The 20,444-nt window shown below is 44.6% G+C and overlaps 1 protein-coding gene across 2 annotated transcripts; it reads right to left on the reverse strand.

Moving 5' to 3' along the window:
- Positions 1 to 3,073: 3,073 nt before the first annotated feature.
- RSRP1 (arginine and serine rich protein 1) lies at positions 3,074 to 19,004 on the reverse strand. 2 transcript variants are annotated; one of them, XM_044286910.1, is made up of 6 exons: positions 18,815 to 19,002; positions 18,468 to 18,514; positions 9,318 to 9,890; positions 8,662 to 8,753; positions 4,633 to 4,704; positions 3,074 to 3,656 (listed from the first exon to the last, which is right to left on the reverse strand). In XM_044286910.1, the coding sequence occupies exons 1-6, from the start codon at positions 18,871 to 18,873 to the stop codon at positions 3,492 to 3,494; spliced, it is 1,008 nt and encodes a 335-aa protein (XP_044142845.1). In that variant the 5' UTR covers positions 18,874 to 19,002; the 3' UTR covers positions 3,074 to 3,491. The 2 variants fall into 2 exon arrangements, with proteins under 2 accessions (XP_044142845.1, XP_044142846.1); XM_044286911.1 differs by lacking the exons at positions 3,074 to 3,656; positions 4,633 to 4,704 and adding an exon at positions 7,121 to 7,777 and having other exon boundaries at positions 18,815 to 19,004.
- Positions 19,005 to 20,444: the final 1,440 nt, after the last annotated feature.

A 20,444-nucleotide genomic window follows, 5' to 3' on the forward strand; every position in this document is an offset into this window, starting at 1 on the left:
TGTCCGCGATATGAGACATCGTGCAACTAAAACGAGACAAATGACAATATGACCAACCGAAAAAAGCCGCCTAGTGCTGACACCTGTAACTGACCCAGCCACCTATTGCTTATGACATGACAAGCTTCGTGCATGGTTAGTACCTATTGAATGTGATGTGACTGTTCCATAACATGCCTATGCTCTGCCAACTGCTAGTGAACGACGTGACAATACTGTTGTATCAAGTGCCTGTTAACCGTGGTTAACCTCGTGCCTGTAGTCATGACTATGTAATCTTATGCCTATAGTCGTGACAGACTGTAACCTCACGCCTGTAGTCGCGACAAGACTTAAACATTGTGTCTGTAGCCGTGACAGGACTTATAGTAACAGGAGCATGTAGTCGTGGCGGACACTAATACCGTGCCTATGGCCGTGATAGAGTAACCCTGGTGCATCCGGGTGCCACCTAGTGCCCCTAATAGACCAGAACCCTCCAGACCATACCTACCCGCTGACTAGCCGTATTAAAAGGGATATTTTTTTTTAAAACGTTAACCCGCATAAACGTGACTCCAAATGCTGCTGCCTTGTCCTGGCAGACCGACCAACTCTTACTCAGTCAGAATGTGTATTGAGCCGAGGGATAGCGCTCACACGACCGTAACATATAGCGTTGCATGATTTCTACTCAATTCCCCCTGCCCCGTTCCTCCGTGCACCTTGTTTCTTATTTATATTTCACATATGTATTCATTTATTTATATTTTCCCTTCCTTTTTCATGCCCCATCGCTCCCTGTGGGCATGCACGATGCCGTGCAGCGCAAAGCCTCAGAAGCAGAGCGCTTGCTCTGAACACCAGCAATGCACCCCCCCCAGTGTGCATGTGCTGCGCAGTCCCCAGCTGCACATACACTTACAAGCCGGCCCAGTGCGCATGCCCTGTGACAACAGCTGGCCGTTTAGCGGAACGCAGGGCCCACCACCGAAGCCGAGACAGCGCCCAACCAGTATCTTGCGGGCTGGGACCAGCGAGGGTAAATAGATTTCCACACTGTCCCACAAGCAGATGTGGATCTGGCGGAGAGGGACTGGAACAAGGGGATACTAGTATAAAAGTTATCCACGTACAGGTGGTAACAAATATCTAGCAGTGAGTGCATAAAGGTCCCACACAAAAGTCTCCTGCTAACACCCAGAGTGGGACATTCTGAGGGTTGAACACAGGAATCTCACCCCTCGTACACACAAAACTTGTAAGTGTACCCTGAGGTACACTCTCAAATTTTGTACAGCTTCATGCCATACCTCTCCCGCTTAGAGGGAACATACTGGCGGAAAATGAGTCTCTCCTTAAAAGCAATGAGAGATTCAACCGCGACCTCCCTTCCAAAAATTTGACCCCAAATTGATCGATGACCGGCCTGATTTTGTACAGGCGGTCATAGGTAGGACCACCTTGGGGAGGGGGGGGGGGGGGGGAGGAGGAACGATAACATGCTGCATTATCTGCATAATGCAGGCATTTCCAGATTGCCTAAAACCAGGTACATGTCATGGCTGTACTGTAAAGTGGGGTCTGGCAGAATACGTCCCCACTCCAGTAATGACTGACACTTTTTTTTTTTAAACTAGGCGCATGTGCAGCACAAGGCCACAAAACTTCCTCATCTCGGCTGCACTGACCGGAGTCCAGCCACCGGCCCTAGCCAAAAAGGAGTTCGGGTGTTGAGCAGTTAACTGTTGGGCGAACACATTTGTTTTCTCCATCAGATTCAAAGTGGTCACCGAAACAAAAAAAAAAAAAATAAAATAAAATAAATAAGTCATTCAATGAACCCCACCTGGATTCCTGCTTGGCCAACAAAATCAGGAATCAGTCTCAAAATGCTCTGGGGTACACCATGCAAGTTCACCGGTAGGGGCCTCCGGTGGACTTAACTGGTGGGCCAGAAACCTAGTACGAGCCCCCAAAGTTGCTTGTACTAGAATGGGCCACAGGGTCCCTGGCATGGCAGTCCCCTTGCTCCGCCTGGCAGCTCATCGTTAGATGACAAAAAGGAAAGTGGGGTCATACTCGTCCTCACTGGGGCTCTGAGGCAAGCTGGGTGTATTCCTCCTCGGCTAAACATCTGGTGGGCCATAGGGGAGTGTGTGCACACACGCGTGTGGAAATCATTTAGTGTGTGTGTGTGGGGGGCACGGGTGTTTGCATACTTATCCCTAAAACTAACAGAAAACATAAAGACTCAAACTCACTGATCAGCGATTAGCGTGATGAAACTTTCCCTGAATATCCCTGCCTAACCTGTCCCAAACCTTTGCCCAAATACCTTTTAGTGCCAGATGGCACTGGAGGGTCAGAAGGGGTTGCTGTGCACACATGCGATGCAGGCTCCTTGCTCCTGGACACGGAAAGGAGGAGAGAGAGCTGTATCAAGTCAAACCTCCCGCCCCTGCAGCCAATCAGAATCGATCCTGAGAGGTGATGTCACCATAACCTCAGGATTGCAGGATGGTGATTGGTGGTGTATCACCATTCTGTTCTGAGTCACCAGAGACTCGAATAACCCAAAAACGCAGGTCTGACCTGGGGTTTGCCGTGATCGCCGATACAGAGGTGGGGTGCGGCGTCACAGGACCCCCTTCCTGCGCATTATCCAAGGGTGCCTGCTGATTGGAACTGGGTGCCTGCTGAAATCAATCACCGCCCGCGATTGGAAATACACATGACGTACCAGTACGTCATGTGTCCAACAGGTTAAGGAAATAAAATACAGCACCTGACCAGCTTTTTAAGCTAGTTTTACCACCCAGCATTTATAAATGGCATCTTTTACATGCCTATCACAAGTATCAAATCTGATGAATGGGCCAGTTCGGCCCTGAAATGTGCCATCTTGCAAAGCAGAGTTTGGATTACCTACAGTTACTGCTTTCCGTCACAAACAAGCAGAGCACACCCTTTTTGCCTATATCCTCCTGCACTGTTACAAATGAATGGGCCATATGGAAACAGCACAGTACTGTCATCTTTATTGTTTACATACAGAATAGTTTGGAGTATAAATTGACAAACCACTACTTTATTTTATATACAGAAAATACTTTATTGAAATAAACAAAACATAAGTAATGGAACAGTCTGAAGAATTACGATGTGTCACTGCATTTTTTTGGTATGCAGAAAAAACAAATCTAGGCTGTAAGCTCCAATGAGCATGAAAATAGATCTACAGCTAGTCACAATAGAACATAAAAGTGAGATGAATCTGCATCTTCTAATTCGATACATGAAGAAAAAAAAGAAAAAATATGTATCTGTAGTTATCTACAAAACACACTTCCCACCTGAATATCTTGCGTCCACCACGAACTAGGCCATATCTGAAAAATAAGACCCAATATTCAATAACTTACTATATAAAATAGCCTCAATCTGTGAGGTCCTATGCCCATATTACAAATATAGAAAAACGCTGTACAGAAAAGTCCATGAACACAGATTTATCGTGTTTTGCTTGTGTGTACATGCTTTGGCAAACTTTTAGAGAACGATTTCACTTCACTGGTCACAGGGCGCCACAGCATATAAGGGCTTTTATGCTTGAGCTCAGTTACTTGATCTTTGATAGAATTTCCTCCTCTCTCTTCTAACTTGGTCCTAGAATCCTGAAAGAAATACAGTAAGCAACTTAAAAAGTGCAGCAATAGTGACAGTTAGCCAATGTTGCTGTGAATTGGTACACAGTATTTTTTGGGACTACAAGATGTACCTGACCATAAAAAGCAACACAGGTTCAGACAAAATTAGGAAAATTTACTTAAACCTTCTCTGGTGGTTTAAAGGTGTTCTCCGGGAAAGATAATGAAAATACAGAAAAATATATATTAAACTCTTAAATGCCTTTATTTATAATTGAGCGTTTAGTCCAGGAGACAAGCAGTGAAGAAAATAAAATGGCGGCTTAAATTTACAATTGTAAAAATCAGTCCTTCTCGTAACACCACAGGATGGCCGGGGTGAGAAAGCAGAGCACAGAACCCTGTGTAAAGTCTGCTGGTCTCAGCACTGCTAAGCTGTATATTATGTGCAGATGACAGATAACTGCTCTGCTGTGTCCCTGGGCTTCAGAAAGGCGTTTACCTCATCCCGTACTCCGAGACTGAAGGGTAGGAGTGAGGAACAGATGTGCTGTGCGGGAGTGGGGTTTTGGGGCTGGAGAAGCCAGACAAATGTGTTTCTATGGGACAGCCAAAAATTCAGTTGGCACACGGATGTCATCCAAGTGCTGTCTGCATTAGTCAGTCCTGCAAACTTTAGAACATGCTATTCTTGTCCATCTTTCAGACAAGTATTTCTACCATTGGGCCTTCAAAAATGCAGAATGCACCCAGCCAATGTCTATGTTGTGAACCACAAAATATATAGACGTGTACAGGAGCCTTTGTAGTGCAAAAGACACACGCTTTTACTCCAGAAGCATTGCCTTTTTCCAATAAAGTGAATAAAGTGTTAGGGCCGATTCTCACTAGTACTGAGCAAGTCGGAACCCAATTTGCTCAAGTCTAATTCTCACATTCACTGTAATGACTTCATTGAACCATCCCAAATATGTGAAACAAAACCCACACATTTGAAGCTTACATTTGAATTGAAAGAGCTGCTGCGAGATTTTTCACTTCTGCTTGCAGAGCTTTCAGATGACTTTTTGGGTTGCTGTAAACAAAAATAGAAAATAGTTAGGGAAGGGATTTTTTTTTTTTTTAACCACACACAATCAAGTAAACCAAACTTTAACCATGTAAAATTGTTTAAACGTCTATTCACACTAAAGCCGAATGCACACAGCCGTGGTATCCCGGCCTGGATTCCTGCTGACAGCAGGAGCGCACAAAGTAATTGGTCGCTTCATGCCGCCGCTGTACTACAGTAATACACTTGTATTATCTATACGAGTGTACTACTGTAGTGCAGCGGCAGCATGAAGCGCACAGCGTTTTAGCAACCAATGATGCCGTGCGCTCCTGCTCTCAGCAGGATGCCAGGCCGGGATACCACGGATCACTCATGGCCGTGTGCATTCGGCCTAAGGTTTGCAGTATGTTTTCAATGTGTGCTGAGAAAGCACCCATCCTGTTCTCCATCCATTTGATGACCTGACATACAGGTTTTCCTACTATATGGAACAGCACCAGGCTACATATGCCAATAAAGTGACATACATAGGAGGGATATTGAAGGCGCACTAGCCAACATATACTGCAAAACGTAGAGTGAGTACACCCCGATAATTTGGCTAAGCCACAAACACCAACATCACAACTGCTGCCTAGCAACATTTCCTGGCTATTTCAAAAGGGGAAAAAAAAAACAAAAAAAAAAAAACCTGATGCACTTATGGTTTGTTTATTGAATATTTTAACGAAGTTACCAGTGATGTCTAGATTATCAAAACTAAGTCAAGTAGATTCCTGTTTCCATATGAGCATGTCTGTATAATGAAGACAGTTTTATTTTGGAAGAAGAAGCCTTTGTCTACAGTGACTTCCATGGTATCCAAATGAAAAGAGCAAATACGCTCAAGTATGAGAAGCAGCATTACTACACTGCATATGGAGTCAACATACACCATTAATGAGGTTCTCCGATGATAACACTAAGTGCTTGCAGCCTACACATCAAGCTAAGGATTCAGACTTAGGCCTCTTTCACACTACAGTATGTCCATTTCAGTGTTTTACGGTCCGTTTTTCACGGATCCGTTGTTCCGTTTTTTGCTTCCGTTGTGGTTCCGTTTCCGTTGTTCCGTTTTTCCGTATGGCATATACAGTATACAGTAATTACATAGAAAAAATTGGGCTGGGCATAACATTTTCAATAGATGGTTCCGCAAAAAACGGAACGGATATGGAAGACATACGGATGCATTTCCGTATGTGTTCGTTTTTTTGCGGACCCATTGACTTGAATGGAGCCACGGACTGTGATTTGCGGCCAAATATAGGACATGTTCTATCTTTTCAACGGAACGGAAAAACGGAAATACGGAAACGGAATGCATACGGAACACATTCCGTTTTTTTGCGGAACCATTGAAATGAATGGTTCCGTATACGGAACGCAAAAAACGGACCGCAAAACGGAAAAAAAAAAAACGGTAGTGTGAAAGAGGCCTTAAAGGGAACCTGTCATGTGGATATTTGATTATAATCTAACTAATTATATACAATCATTAACTACTAAAAAGTGCCTTAGATGTATTCACTTACTGGTGTGACAGATGGTTACCCCATAATATACACAAAGATGCCGCATGCTAATGAGCTGTTCCGAGTCCGGCGTGAGGTCATCGAGGCCAGCGTATATTTAATTCAGAGCTATAGCCACTCCCCTGCCCACCTGCTGCTGATTCCTATGGAAACAAACTGTCACTCAGCAGCAGGTGGGCGGGGAGAGTCAGGAGCTCATGAATATTCATGACTTATTATCAGCTGGAGCTTTTCAATACAAGATGTTGGCAGATTGACTGGGTCAATTAAAGAAAGTGACCCAGCATTTTGCTAAGCGAATCAGTCACTTAACACCATAAAACTGGTGACAGGTTCCCTTTAAGTGCTCCCTGCAGCTTTGGTTCCTTTAGTGTTTACACACCCACAATCTGCACTGCAGCCAATGACTGACTTCAGAGTGATGTAACTGGCTGCAGTTGAGCATGTGACCATGCTGCGCTGGATGTAAACACTACGGGCACCAAAGCACAGACAGTCAAGAACAACGGGGAACAGTCAAGTATGAATCTTTAGCTTGATGGAGCAGGCTGCTGGCACGAAGTAAAAATTGAATTAACGGAAAACCACTTTGAAGGACCAATGCACAGTGCAGGTTTATAACAAGCATATAATGCCATCTACTACAACTCTAATTTTACAAAGACACTTAAGTTCCTGGCAGACTCCATATAGATACAAACAGCATGTATATTGCGTGCCATATTATGGAGGTATTGCCCTGTAGTAGGAATACAGTGCCTCAGGAAGGAAAACTAGACAGAATGCATACATGCTCACAGTATGGAAAAGCAGCGACTGCAGTTGTAGAGGTTCTGCACGCATGTTGCTTTTTAAAGTGTATGTACCCCAATTAGGTCTTCGCTTATTTGGTAATGAAACATGATGATCTATTCTCGGGATAGGTCATCAATATCTAACCAGTGGTGTTCCAACACTGCTGCCACAGCTTCTTCATAGCAGACCAAGTACATTGCCATTCATTTTACAGCAGGTGAGCTTTATATGGCAATCCAGGCCCACTCATTTGAATACGACCAAGCTGCGCCTAGGTCACGCGACATCACTGGCCAAGGAAGATGGCCTTTTCAAAACATGTTTTCGGAAAGTGTGCCAGACCCTACTAAGTCAGATAGATAACCTATCCTGAGGAGAGGCCATCAGTTTAAAGCTCCTGAAAAACCCTTTTAAACTATGCCATCTTGAAACTAAAATCCCATAGTAAAGTGTAGGCTCTATTAAACCTAGCTACCTCATTAGCATGTTCTGTCCTCTCCAGAGTACACAGCTTATAGGAGAGTACTGCTGATTACCCTCCCCATCGCTAACTGAAATTAAAGAGTTTATTTCCATTAGGCTAATTGTACAAGTATTTTCTGTACACAACCATCATCTGCATAGCTTTCATCAAGTGAAGTCATAACAAGAGTTAGTTTCCATCTGAGCAGCACAATTAACTTATCTCCAAAGTGACGCAGGCCTCTTCATCCATATTCTTAAATCTGGAACATTAGAGTTAATAGATTATGAACATTACCTGTCCCTGACTTAAGAAATTCTCAATTTAGGCACTTTCTGAGCTAAAATCATATTATGAAAGTTAAATGTATTTGCTTGGGAAGATTGCAAAGGGTACGTTTCTAGAGGCACTCTGAGCAGAGTTACGGTGCTAAACTTCATAGTAGGACTGAACAGCCCAGTCTGAAGTCTAGAGAGTACCTTGTAGAGAACCAGAAAAATTCTAGGACAATTTAGTGATCTGAACATTGGGCTGTTTTATAGTGGGGCTTGCAAATACAGTAACTGGCCACATACAGAAAGATGTTGGCAAATCCTGTCTGCAGCCTTGTGTATGATGACCCAACCAGGTTTTAACACTCACTATCAGGAAAGAATGTTTATGAAGGAGTTACTGGTAGAGGGCCAAACACCACAAACATTCACAACCCAACTCAGAAAATATAACCAGTCTTGCCAGCTCTTGCCCAAACACGAGAATACCTAGACACCATAAACATTACCACCTGGTTCTCATCCACAAAGGCTGGTGGGGCTCATTCGTTTCTATGAAAACAGAGAAATCATTTAAACTGAATAATATTCTGAAAGAGGGAAAAGAACAGGGTTACCACAGGTCGTGTTAGGCCCAGAAGATCTCATGGCAATAATATCACATTTAGAATACAAAGTGGTAGATATTTTTTTTTATATGAAATATATTTTTTTATTTTTTATTTATATTATCTCTGTCGTTCTTTCAGAAGACAATACTTTATCAATTTCACGTACAAAATGCATGCAAATCCTAATGTTAAAACGGGCCAAACGGTAGCACTTCGCCCCAGTACTATGGTAATCGGGGCATATACTTCACCCAAATTCTTACCTCAATGATCTTCAGGCTTTCTGGCAGTTCAACCTCCTTCCCCAAGGCTCTTGTAGCATTCATTTTTGCTATTTCTAATAACTTTAACTTTTCTAAAAAAAAAAAAAAAAAAAAAAAAAAACACACTTTTCAGATTCTCATGAAAAAGTATATACATCTCAATGTTTCCACTATAAAAGGGTTCAATATCCTGTACAATGAAGTGCCTTTTTACAAGGGATCAAAAACTAAAGTCCTGGATCACATTCAATATATAAAAGGGTATTGCCACATCAGCCATTCATGGTTGAACTCCGATAGCCAGACGTATGTAGTACCAGGAAGCGATAGGTCATTACTTCTATAGGAGTTACGGAAACAGTATAGCACAGCCCAATCAAACCCCCCAACAGGTATTCCTGTCTCAGCCATCAGCAGATTACCTTCAAATATCTTTTAAAGATGTTGTGCATCTGGAAGACTTATTTAGACAGAAAGAAGATCTTCATAAAGCTGATCAGGGATACTGGTGTCAGACCCCTGACAATCTGATATTAATGACCTATCCTGAGCAGAGGTCATCAATATTAAGAGCAGACAACCACTTTAAGACTTTAATAGATTGAGACACTTTAAATTATAATTGCCATGTATAAATACAAGTACAGATTGCTTACCCTCTTCACTTAAGCGCAAAGGCGTTCTACTGCGGGAACGAGTCATTGATCGACTTCTGTGTGATCGGAAAGTAGGAGAGCAAGGACGTCGTATGAAGCCATAATACTTTCTTGTATAACGCTTGTGATATGAACGAGAACGGCTACGTGACCTATACCTAGGTGGAGACCTATAATATCTTCTGTAAGCAGAAGAATATCTTCTCCTTTGCCTTGGGCTGTAGGATCTTGAGCGACTTCTTGAGTAGCTTCTGGAGTAAGACCTAGATCGGCCACGAGAATAAGACCTCGAGCTTCTTCTAGTTCTTTTCCTGTAGTACCTTCGTTCCTGTGAGGAAGACCTGCTCCAGCTTCCTGAACGGGAGGATCTTGAGGAGCTGGAACAAGAGCTCGAGCTGCTAGAGGGGCTTAAAGACTTGCGTTTTAGGGAGCGTGTTTTAGACCTGGATCGAGATGGGCACTCTTTAGGCGAATTTAAGCTTAAATCATCCATAATATTTGTCATATCTTTTGTTCTCTTGTTTGCCTCATTCTCATACACTTCACTTGAGGTCTGCTCATTAAATGCTTTGTCTGGCAAGAAAACAGGGAAAAAGAACAGTAAGTAATGGTAGTCAAACGAGTTCCATCATACAAAGCAGCTGCCTAGTGGTGGTTTGAATTGCACAGCCACAGCTGCCATAGGCACCTAAACTGAAATCAATTTATGACTAGGTCTGTGCTCCGCCATAACTTAGGCTCATCCTCAAGCAGCTCTACCCATATGAAAAAAAGCAGAGTCTAAACAGGCTTAAAATAATCAACTCCAGATGGGGTTTCCGAAACGTGTGTCAGGGTGTGCGGTTTTTCTATATACAGTGATGTACTAATAGCCACCTTTATACCTATCCATGTTGATGAGAAATTTATATATACACACACACACATACTACATTAATTTGTCCTTTTACTTATGGACAAGGGATACTCATTACATCCCCTTTTCCTTCGTTCATGGTAGTTGTAACAATGTGGATTAGGGCTGTTTATGCTTAACACTTTAAATTCATGGATAATGGGTACTTATTACCTTCTGCACCCCCCCCCCCCCCCCCCCTTCTCTGTACAGGGTGGGCCATTTAAATGGATACACCTTAATTAAATGAGAATGGTTGGTGATTAACTTCCTGTTTGTGGCACATTAGTATATGTGGGGGGGGGACTTTTCAAGATAGGTGGTGACCATGGCAGCCAGCCATTTTGAATCCAACTTTTGTTTTTTCAATAGGAAGAGGGTCATGTGACAAACTTATTGGGAATTTCACAAGAAAAACAATGGTGTGCTTGGTTTTAAAAGTAACTTTATTCTTTCATGAGTTATTTACAAGTTTCTGACCACTTATAAAATGTGTTCAATGTAGGGTTGTTGCGGGTATCGAAATTTCGATACCCAATCGATACTTTTGTCCCGGTATCGATACGATACCGGGATTTCCGTTTTTTCGATACTGGGCTGCGCTTCTGCGCAGTCTAGTATCTCTGAACATGAGCGTGCTGCTATCGGCGCGCTCATGTTCTCTCTCAGCAGCACGGGGAGAAGGAAGCTGTCCTCCCTCCCCCCTGTGCTGCTGCCGCTGCCACCAATGAGAAGAGAGGGGCGGAGGAGGGGCGGCAATGAGAAGCGAGGGGCGGAGGAGGGGCGGCAATGAGAAGCGAGGGGCGGAGGAGGGGCAGCGCCGGCAATGAGAAGCGAGGGGCGGAGGAGGGGCAGCGCCGGCAATGAGAAGCGAGGGGCGGAGGAGGGGCGGCAATGAGAAGCGAGGGGCGGAGGAGGGGCAGCGCCGGCAATGAGAAGCGAGGGGCGGAGGAGGGGCAGCGCCGGCAATGAGAAGCGAGGGCGGAGGAGGGGCGGCGCCGGCAATGAGAAGCGAGGGGCGGAGGAGGGCAGCGCCGGCAATGAGAAGCGAGGGGCGGAGGAGGGGCAGCGCCGGCAATGAGAAGCGAGGGGCGGAGGAGGGGCGGCGCCGGCAATGAGAAGAGAGGGGCGGAGGAGGGGCGGGCGCACTGCGCCACCAATGATAGGATTATTTCAACACAGAGCTGCGCCCAGCGATGCCCCAGCACTCACCATTAGTCCTGGGCGCCGCTCCGTTCGCCTGCAGTGCCCCATTACTGTCTCCTCTCCTGCTCCACATGCTGCTGATTACTATCGGAGCGATGGGAGGAGACATCAGCTTCACTAGTAGGCGTTCCTTCTCCCTGCGCTGCGATTGGACAGCGCTACAGCCAGGGAGAAGGAACGCCCACTAGTGAATCTGATGTCTCCTCCCATCGCTCCGATAGTAATCAGCAGCATGTGGAGCAGGACAGGAGACAGTAATGGAGCACTGCAGGCGAACGGAGCGGCGCCCAGGACTAATGGTGAGTGCTGGGACATTGCTGGGCGCCGCTCTGTGTGGCCTGATAGTGAAAGTCTGGACTCATATACAGTAGTCAGTCTTTAACACATACAGGAGGCGGGTGCCGGCAGCAGAATCGCATTGCCGGCACCCTGCCCCTGACAGGGAGCTGCGATCAGCGGCAGTTAACTGCCGCTGATCTGCCAGTACCCGCCTCCTGTATAAAGAGGTAGTTATCATTGCCCCCCCCCCCCCCCCCCTCAACCCACCCATCCCATTAAAATCATTGGTGGCACAGTGTGCCGGCCCCTCTCAACCCCCCAGTATTAAAATCATTGGTGGCAGTGGCCACAGGGACCTTTCTCCCCCCCCCCCCCTCATTGGTGGTGCAGTGGCAGCTTCTGATCGGAGCCCCAGCTGTGTAAGCCTGGGGCTCCGATCGGTTACCATGGCAGCCAGGACGCTACAGAAGCCCTGGTTGCCATGGTAACATCCCTGATGCTGTGTGCACAGAGCAGCAGGGACAGTGTGGAGTCCTATTCACCCTAATAGAGATCTATCAGGCTGAATAGGAAAAGGGATGAAAGATCCCAGGTTCTAGCCCCTAAGGGGAAAATAGTCATTAAATAAAAAGTGTAAAAAAAACAAACAAAAAACACTAAAATATGAAGTATAAATCACCCCCTTTTCCCAATTTCACATATAAAATATTTAAATAATAAACATATTACATCGCCACGTCAGAAAAGTCCAAACTATTAAAATATATAAAAAAAAAATCTAGGTGGTGAATGCCGGAACAGAAAAAATAAAATAAAAACTGCGCGATTCGCCATTTTTAAAAATGAGGAATGCACGTGGCTTTTTTTGTTTATTTTTTTCGCGTGGTATCGAGTATCGCAATACTTTTTCATGGTATCGAAACCGAATCAAAAAATTGGTATCGCAACAACTCTAGTTCAATGTGCTGCCCATTGTGTTGGATTGTCAATGCAACCCTCTTCTCCCACTGATAGCAACACCGCAGGAGAAATGCTAGCACAGGCTTCCAGTATCCGTAGTTTCAGGTGCTGCACATCTCGTATCTTCACAGCATAGACAACTGCCTTCAGATGACCCCAAAGATAAAAAAGTCTAAGGGGGTCAGATCGGAAGACCTTGGGGGCCATTCAACTGGCCCACGACGACCAATCCATTTTCCAGGAAACTGTTCATCTAGGAATTGCTCGGACCTGACACTCAATGTGGTGGTGCACCATCTAGCTGGAAAAACTCAGGGAACGTGCCAGCTTCAGTGCATAAAGAGGGAAACCTCATCATGTAGCAATTTCACATATCCAGTGGCCTTGAGGTTTCCGTTGATGAAGACGGGCCCCACTATCTTTGTACCCCATATACCACACCATCAATTTTTTGGTTCCAACAGTCTTGGAGGGATCTATCCAATGTGGGTTAGTGTCAGACCAATAGCGGTGGTTTTGTTTATTAACTTCACCATTCACATAAAAGTTTGCCTCATCACTGAACAAAATCTTCTGTGTAAACTGAGGGTCCTGTTCCAATTTTTGTTTTGCCCATTCTGCAAATTCAATGCGCCGATCTGGGTCATCCTCGTCAAGATGCTGCAGTAGCTGGAGTTTGTAAGGGTGCCATTTGTGAGTAGCTAATATCCGCCGAAGGGATGTTTGACTAATGCCACTCTCCAGTGACATGCGGCGAATGCTACGCTGTGGGCCCTTTCTGAATGAAGCTAGGACAGCCACTGATGTTTCTTCATTAGTGACAGATTTCATGCGTCCACATTTTGGCAAATCCAACACTGAACCAGTTTCACACAACTTAGCAAGCAGTTTGCTAACTGTAGCATGGGAGATGAGTGGTCTCGTAGGCCGTCTTGCATTGAAATCTGCTGCAATGACCCGGTTACTGCGTTCAGACATCAACACAATTTCTATCCGCTCCGCACGTGTTAACCTCTGCGCCATGTCAATGGCTTTAAACAAAGAGAAACTTGTAAATAACTCCAGAATAAAGTTACGTTAAAACCATGCACAATTCCCAATAAGTTTGATGTGTCACATTACCCTCTTCCTATTGAAAAAAAGCCAGAATTAGACTTATCGATAATTCAGTTTCCACAAAACCACCCCTAGGAGATTGACCCCTGACCTCTGTAGGGGCAGGAACAGAGATGGTTTAAATCCCCCCTCCCACCACCAGTGTGTCTAAAGTTACAGATACAGAAAAAAAGGTGGTGAGAAAAAATTAAATAAGTCAAGAGGGTACTTCATAACCTCCCCTCCCAACTAAGGACCAAGTTAAGGGTAGGGAATATGTGCCGTTGTGGCGATTTCGTGGAAACTGAATTACTGGTAAGTCTAATTCCGGCTTTCCACCTCATCACCACGACGGCCACTAGGAGATATAAAAAAATTATAACTTTGGGGGGGGGGGGGGGGGGGGTTGTCTGAAGGACTTTACGTCCAAAAGACAAGTCTGAACTAGATAGGTCTAGTCTATAATGTTTTGTAAAGGTGAGAATGTTGGACGAAGTAGCAACTTTACAGATGTCCTCTAGGGAAGCTCTGGCCTGGATGTTGAATCCGGGAATCCAGGACGACCCCTAAGAACTGGACTTTGCTGGAGGGTAGAAGATTTGATTTCTTCTGGTTCGCCAACCACCCTAGATCTTGGATGAGAGACAGGAAGGTTAGCAAGTCTGTTCGAGTTGGCTCTCTGAATTTCCAATCAGGAGGAAATCGTCCAGGTATGGTATAATCACAAGTCCCTTGAGCCTTAGGAAGGCCATCAGTTTCGTAAATACTCGGAGCAGATGATATCTGGGCCGTAAACTGGAAGTGAACGGTTACTCCCACTGTGGTCCTGGATGGCAAATCTTAAAAACTCTGAGAATTTGGATGGATTAGGACATGGTAGTAAGCATCCCAGTAGATCTACTGAACACAGAGCATCTCTCCGTATTAAAGGAATCAAGGATTCCTTCCTGAATTTTCGATATATTATGAATTTGTTCAGGGCCTTTAGATTTATAATAGTCCGGAATGAGCCTTCTTTCTTTTCTACCAGGAAGAGATTCGAGTAGAACCCCTGTCCTAGCTGTGTTGATGGAACCTATACTATCATATCCATTTCCAGAAGGCTCTGAATTCCCTGCAGAATCTTCTTGTGTACATTAGGGGGGAGCTCGGGTTGGTAACAATGAAGCGGTCTGGGAAGATGAAGAATATTCGATTTGGTATCTGAATCTTATGATGTCCCGGACCCAAAGGTTCGGGGTAATGGACTCCCAAGAAAATTCTTCAATTCTTTAAGATTTCTTCCCTAGGGGTGTAGTCCCTAATGTGAGACTCCAATTCATTTAGCCACAATCCCATGGACCTTACCAGACCACTTTTTACAATTCTGCACTACACTACTTTCACCGTTTATTACTCGGTCATGCAACTTACCACCCAAATGAATTACCTCCTTTTCTTCTCACTAATAGAGCTTTCATTTGGTGGTATTTCATTGCTGCTGACATTAACTTTTTTTGTTATTTTCAGTTGTAAAATTTTTCTAAAAAACGACATCTATATATAAAATTTCTCTAAATTTACTGTTCTACATGGTCTTTGATAAAAAAAAAAAATATAAAAAAAATGGTTTGTGTAAAAGTTATAGCATTTACAAACTATGGTACAAAAAAAAAAATGTGAATTTCCGCTCTGACTTTCTGAGCACCTGTCATGTTTCCTGAGGTTCTACAATGTCCAGACAGTAGAAAAACCCCACAAATAACCCAATTTCGGAAATTAGACACTAAGGTATTCGCTGATGGGCATAGTGAGTTCATAGAACTTTATTTTTTGTCACAAGTTAGCGGAAAATTATATATTTTTTTTCCTTACAAAGTCTCATATTCCACTAACTTATGACAAAAAAATAATAACTTCCATGAACTCACTATGCCCATCATGAAATACCTTGGGGTGTCTTCTTTCCAAAATGGGGTCACTTGTGGGGTAGTTATACTGCCCTGGCATTTTAGGGGCCCAAATGCGTGCAAAGTAGTTTGAAATCAAAATCTGTAAAAAAAAAAAAAAAAAAAAAAAAAAAAAAAAGTGGCCGTTGAAATCCGAAAGGTGCTCTTTGGAATGTGTCCCATTTGCCCACCTAGGCTGCAAAAAAGTGTCACACATCTGGTATCGCCGTACTCAGAAGAAGTTGGGGAATGTGTTTTGTGGTGTCATTTTACATGGTGAGAGAAATATCTTGGCAAAAGACAACTTTTCCCTTTTTTTTTTTTTTTTTTTTTTAATACAAAGTTGGCATTTGATTAAGATATATCTCACCCAGCATGGGTATATGTAAAATGACACCCCAAAACACATTGCCCAACTTCTCCTGAGTACAGCGATACCACATGTGTGACACTTTTGCAGCCTAGGAGGGCATTTTTAGACATTTGGATCCCAGACTTCTCACGCTTTAGGGCCCCTAAAAAGCCAGGGCAGTATAAATACCCCACATGTGACCCCATTTTGGAAAGAAGACACCCCAAGGTATTCAATGAGGGGCATGGCGAGTTCACATGTGGGGCATTTATACTGCCCTGGCATTTTAGGGGCCCTAAAGCGTGAGAAGAAGTCTGGAATATAAATGTCTAAAAAATTTTACGCATTTGGATTCCGTGAGGGGTATGGAGAGTTCATGTGAGATTTTATTTTTTGACACAAGTTAGTGGAATATGGGGGGGGGGGGGGTGATCAGGGAGTCTATATGGGGTGATCACCCCCCTGTCAGGCTCCATTCAGACATCCGTATGCGTTTTGCGTATCCGATCCATGGATGCGTAGATCCGTAAAAACACATACGGACGTCTGAATGGAGCCTTACAGGGGGGGTGATCAAGGAGTCTATATGGGGTGATCAGGGGTTCATAAGCCAATGGGGGGGGGGCAGGCAGCTCGGAAGGGTCTCCAGAGGAGCGTGGCTCGGCTGACATGCCGGCACACACACACGCAACGCTGAGTCGCTTGGCACTTCCATGTGCTGTGCCGATGTTTAAAGTGGAGACGCATCCTAAAAGAAGTCACTTCCTCCGTCCCCCGGAAGTGACGTCTGCCGCTATACCTGAAGCGCTTAGGTGCGCACCCGGCTACAGCCACGGAGGCCCGGCGGCAGATCGCGGCCTAGGAGCAGGCTCACATATAATAATGGAGCGAGGCCTCCCTCCTTCACCCCTGCCCAGCATTAGTACAAAGACCGCAGGAGGGCAGGGGAAACACCGGGTAATGTGTTCAGCGTCCATCATCTTCATCTCCCCACAGGGAGACTTCTCTGCCCCTGTCCTCTGTAGGGATTTTAAACCCTCTCTCTGTTCCTGCCCCAACAGAGGTCAGGGGTCAATCTCCTAGTGGCCATCGTGGTGATGAGGTGGAAACAAAAGTTGGATTCAAAATGGCCACCATGGTCACCACCCATCTTGAAAAGCCCCCCCCCCCCCCCTCACATATACTAATGTGCCACAAACAGGAAGTTAATATCACCAACCATTCCAATTTTATTAAGGTGTATCCATATAAATGGCCCACCCTGTACAATAATTAGTAACAATGTGACTATACCTCAGGTGTATACTGCACCTTTTGGTGTCACGAGCGGATGCCGTGCGTGACACTCGCTGCGTGAATGACAGCCAAGACCCGATGTGGACAGCAGAAGCACGGAGCATTAACCTGATTGATAATGCTCTGTGCCTCTCTGTGATTTCTTTACTATGAAATCACAATGACAACTTTATCTCACTGTGATTTCGTAGTAAAGAGATCACAGGGAGGCACGGAGCATTATCAATCATGTTAATGCTCCGTGCTTCTGCTGTATTGAGCCCCTTGGACGGGACTCAATGCCGGAAAAGAAAAACTCTAGTGTGAAAGTACCCTAAAATAATAAGTTTAAATCCCCCTTTCCCATATAAACTATAAATAAATATACATATTACATAGCGCTGTCCAAACTATTAAATTATTAAAAAATATCTCCTATGCGGTGACCATTCGCCATTTTTTGTCACCTTGTCACTCCAAAAAATAAAAAAATATAGGATAGGACTGTTCTATTATGGGCCGAATGTTTCATAAAATGCGAAATGCACGCTACTTTTTTTGGTGTGTTTTTTTTCACGCGGTATTGAGTATCGCATTACTTTATGGTGATGAAAGCGAATCAAAATTTTGGTATCAAAACAACCCTACGCCAATCTGATCGGCGTAGCGTTGTCACAATACCAAGATTTTGATTCGGTTTTGATTTGGCTCCTAAATTTCTCAGTTCAGGAGCCAATAGCTACTAGGCATTTCTTTTTTGGCCGGAGAAAATACCACAGCATGCTGCAGTTCTCTCTCCGGCCACAAATCCTGAACACTTGCCAGAATGCTGGATCCAGCATTTATTTCCATTGAAATGCATTAATGCCATATCCAAGTGTTCCAGCAATACAGATCTGGTTTTGCAGATGACAACAGGAAAGACAGATCCGATATTACAATGCATTTGGGAGACAGATCTGCATCCTTCACACAAATGCATCAGTGTTGCCAGATCCAGCAGGCCCTGCCAGAATACTCTGCCGCAAGTGTGAAAGAAAACACAATTACATTTGAAAAAAATAAATAAAATAAAAATACATGTGAGCCCAAGAAAGTCAGTCAGTTAACTTTTTTCCCCCCTACATAAATGAATGACGTGATACAGAAAAGGTTCTCACCACTATTGATGTTATCATCATCTCCATTTCTGACACTAGCATAAACCCTAGAAAACAAGAAAAAAAAAATACATTATACACCAAGAAATCACATACTTACAGCGCAAGATAAAACGAGACACTGTTGTGACAGCTTCACACCCGCTCACAAAATGGCGGCGGCAGCAGCAGCAGCTACGTGAAATGGCGCCTAACCACTACTGAACCAAGTGAAGCCTCTTACCATGGACAGCTGTAACCTTCTCACACACGATGTCAAACGTACACACCAAACTAATAAGGCCAAATGGCCGAAACACGACGTCACTGAGGTTACATAAACAGCGGAGCATGGAATGGCTACTTACTTGTTTCCCAAGGAGTCATTTCCAGCCTCGGAGACTTCCATCACGACAGTCCGAGTCATGACAGAGAATCAGAGACTTTATATGTCGCACTACGAAAACAAAGAGAAAGCAGACGCCTAGCGCTGATATGTATGCCTCACACTGAACTGCTCTCTCTTCGATTCTGAATCTGACAGGAATTTTCCAGAGCAGCTACTTTATCCAAGAGGGGCGGGAAGATGTACAGGTGACTGCTGATTGGTGAAGAGCCTCGGTGAACGCGAGTCTGATTGGATGGCTTCCTTATCAATCATTTGGTAATCTCGGCGGTAGGAAACTTCTAGAAGCAACTAAGTACCAGGTCACGTTAAGACTGTTACTGTTGTGAAATGAGCTTCCTATGAGGATATTATTATATAGAGGCGTTCGGTATGTTAGTAAAATCACGGAGGTGTGCACAATTACTGTGTCCGGAAACAACAGGTATCTCCCTAAACTGTCAGTGAGAGCATTTGCCTATAGCAACCCATGAACTGTCAGTGGAGTCCACAAAACAGTCGCCCTATTGGTTTCTGTGACAAAACGTACAACATTAAAGGGCACTTGTATCTATGGCACTGGCTGACATTTTATGTGTGCTCTTGACAGTTGTAGGCATCTGTGTTGGACTCGTGTTCATATGTGCCCCCATTAATGAATGAGAACAATTAAGTTTTAATATATGCAAATTGACCTTTAGGAGTAACAGGGGCATTGCCATTTCACCTAGAGGCTCTGCTCTCTCTGCAACTGCCCTTTACTCTGCACTAAGGGTCCATTCACACATCCGCAATTCTGTTCCGCATTTAGCGGAATGGAATTGCGGACCCATTAATTTCTATGGGGCCGCACGATGTGCTGCCCGGATCCGGAATTACGGATCCGCATTTCCAGGTCCGCAATTCCATTCCCAAAATATATAGAACATGTTCTATTCTTGTCCACAATTTCTATTGAGTGCCAGAGATGTGTGGTCAGCAAAATGCGGAGCGCACATTGCCGGTGTCCGTGTTTTGTGGATCCGCAAAACACACCGACGTGTGAATGGACCCTTAGATTGACTTTAAAGGGGTTGTCCGGGTTCAGAGCTGAACCCGGACATACTTCCATTTTAACTCAGGCAGCCCCCCTGACTTGAGCATCCGCCCGGCAGTGTGTTGTAAACAAAAGAGCCTTTTCCCTGCGCGTTCTAGTGCAGGGCAAGAGAGCGCATCGGAGCATAACATGCTCCGATGCTAACATCAGGGGGGGTGCCTGGATGAAAATATGGGTATGTCCTGGTTCAGCTCTGAACCCGGACAACCCCTTTAAGAGGCCAGGGCAGGGAATGATGATGAGGTTCTCACTGCCTGGCCCTGTCAATCCAAGGACATGGAGGTTGCAGGTGGAGCTGAGCCTCTAGGAGTAATTGCAACGCCCCCGTTTCTCCTAGAGGCTCATTTGTATATATTAAAACATCATATTTCTCAGCAATGTGGGCACATATGAACATGGGACAAATAATAGCGTTAGGTTTGTTCGGCAGGCTGTTCCAGCCCTGCCCCATTCACTATAATGGGGACGGGCTGCAGCACGGAAAACATGCCGAGAGGTGGACGGACGATAACCGCAG

This window comes from Bufo gargarizans, chromosome 3 (assembly GCF_014858855.1).
Source record: "Bufo gargarizans isolate SCDJY-AF-19 chromosome 3, ASM1485885v1, whole genome shotgun sequence".
Lineage (NCBI taxonomy): Eukaryota > Metazoa > Chordata > Amphibia > Anura > Bufonidae > Bufo > Bufo gargarizans.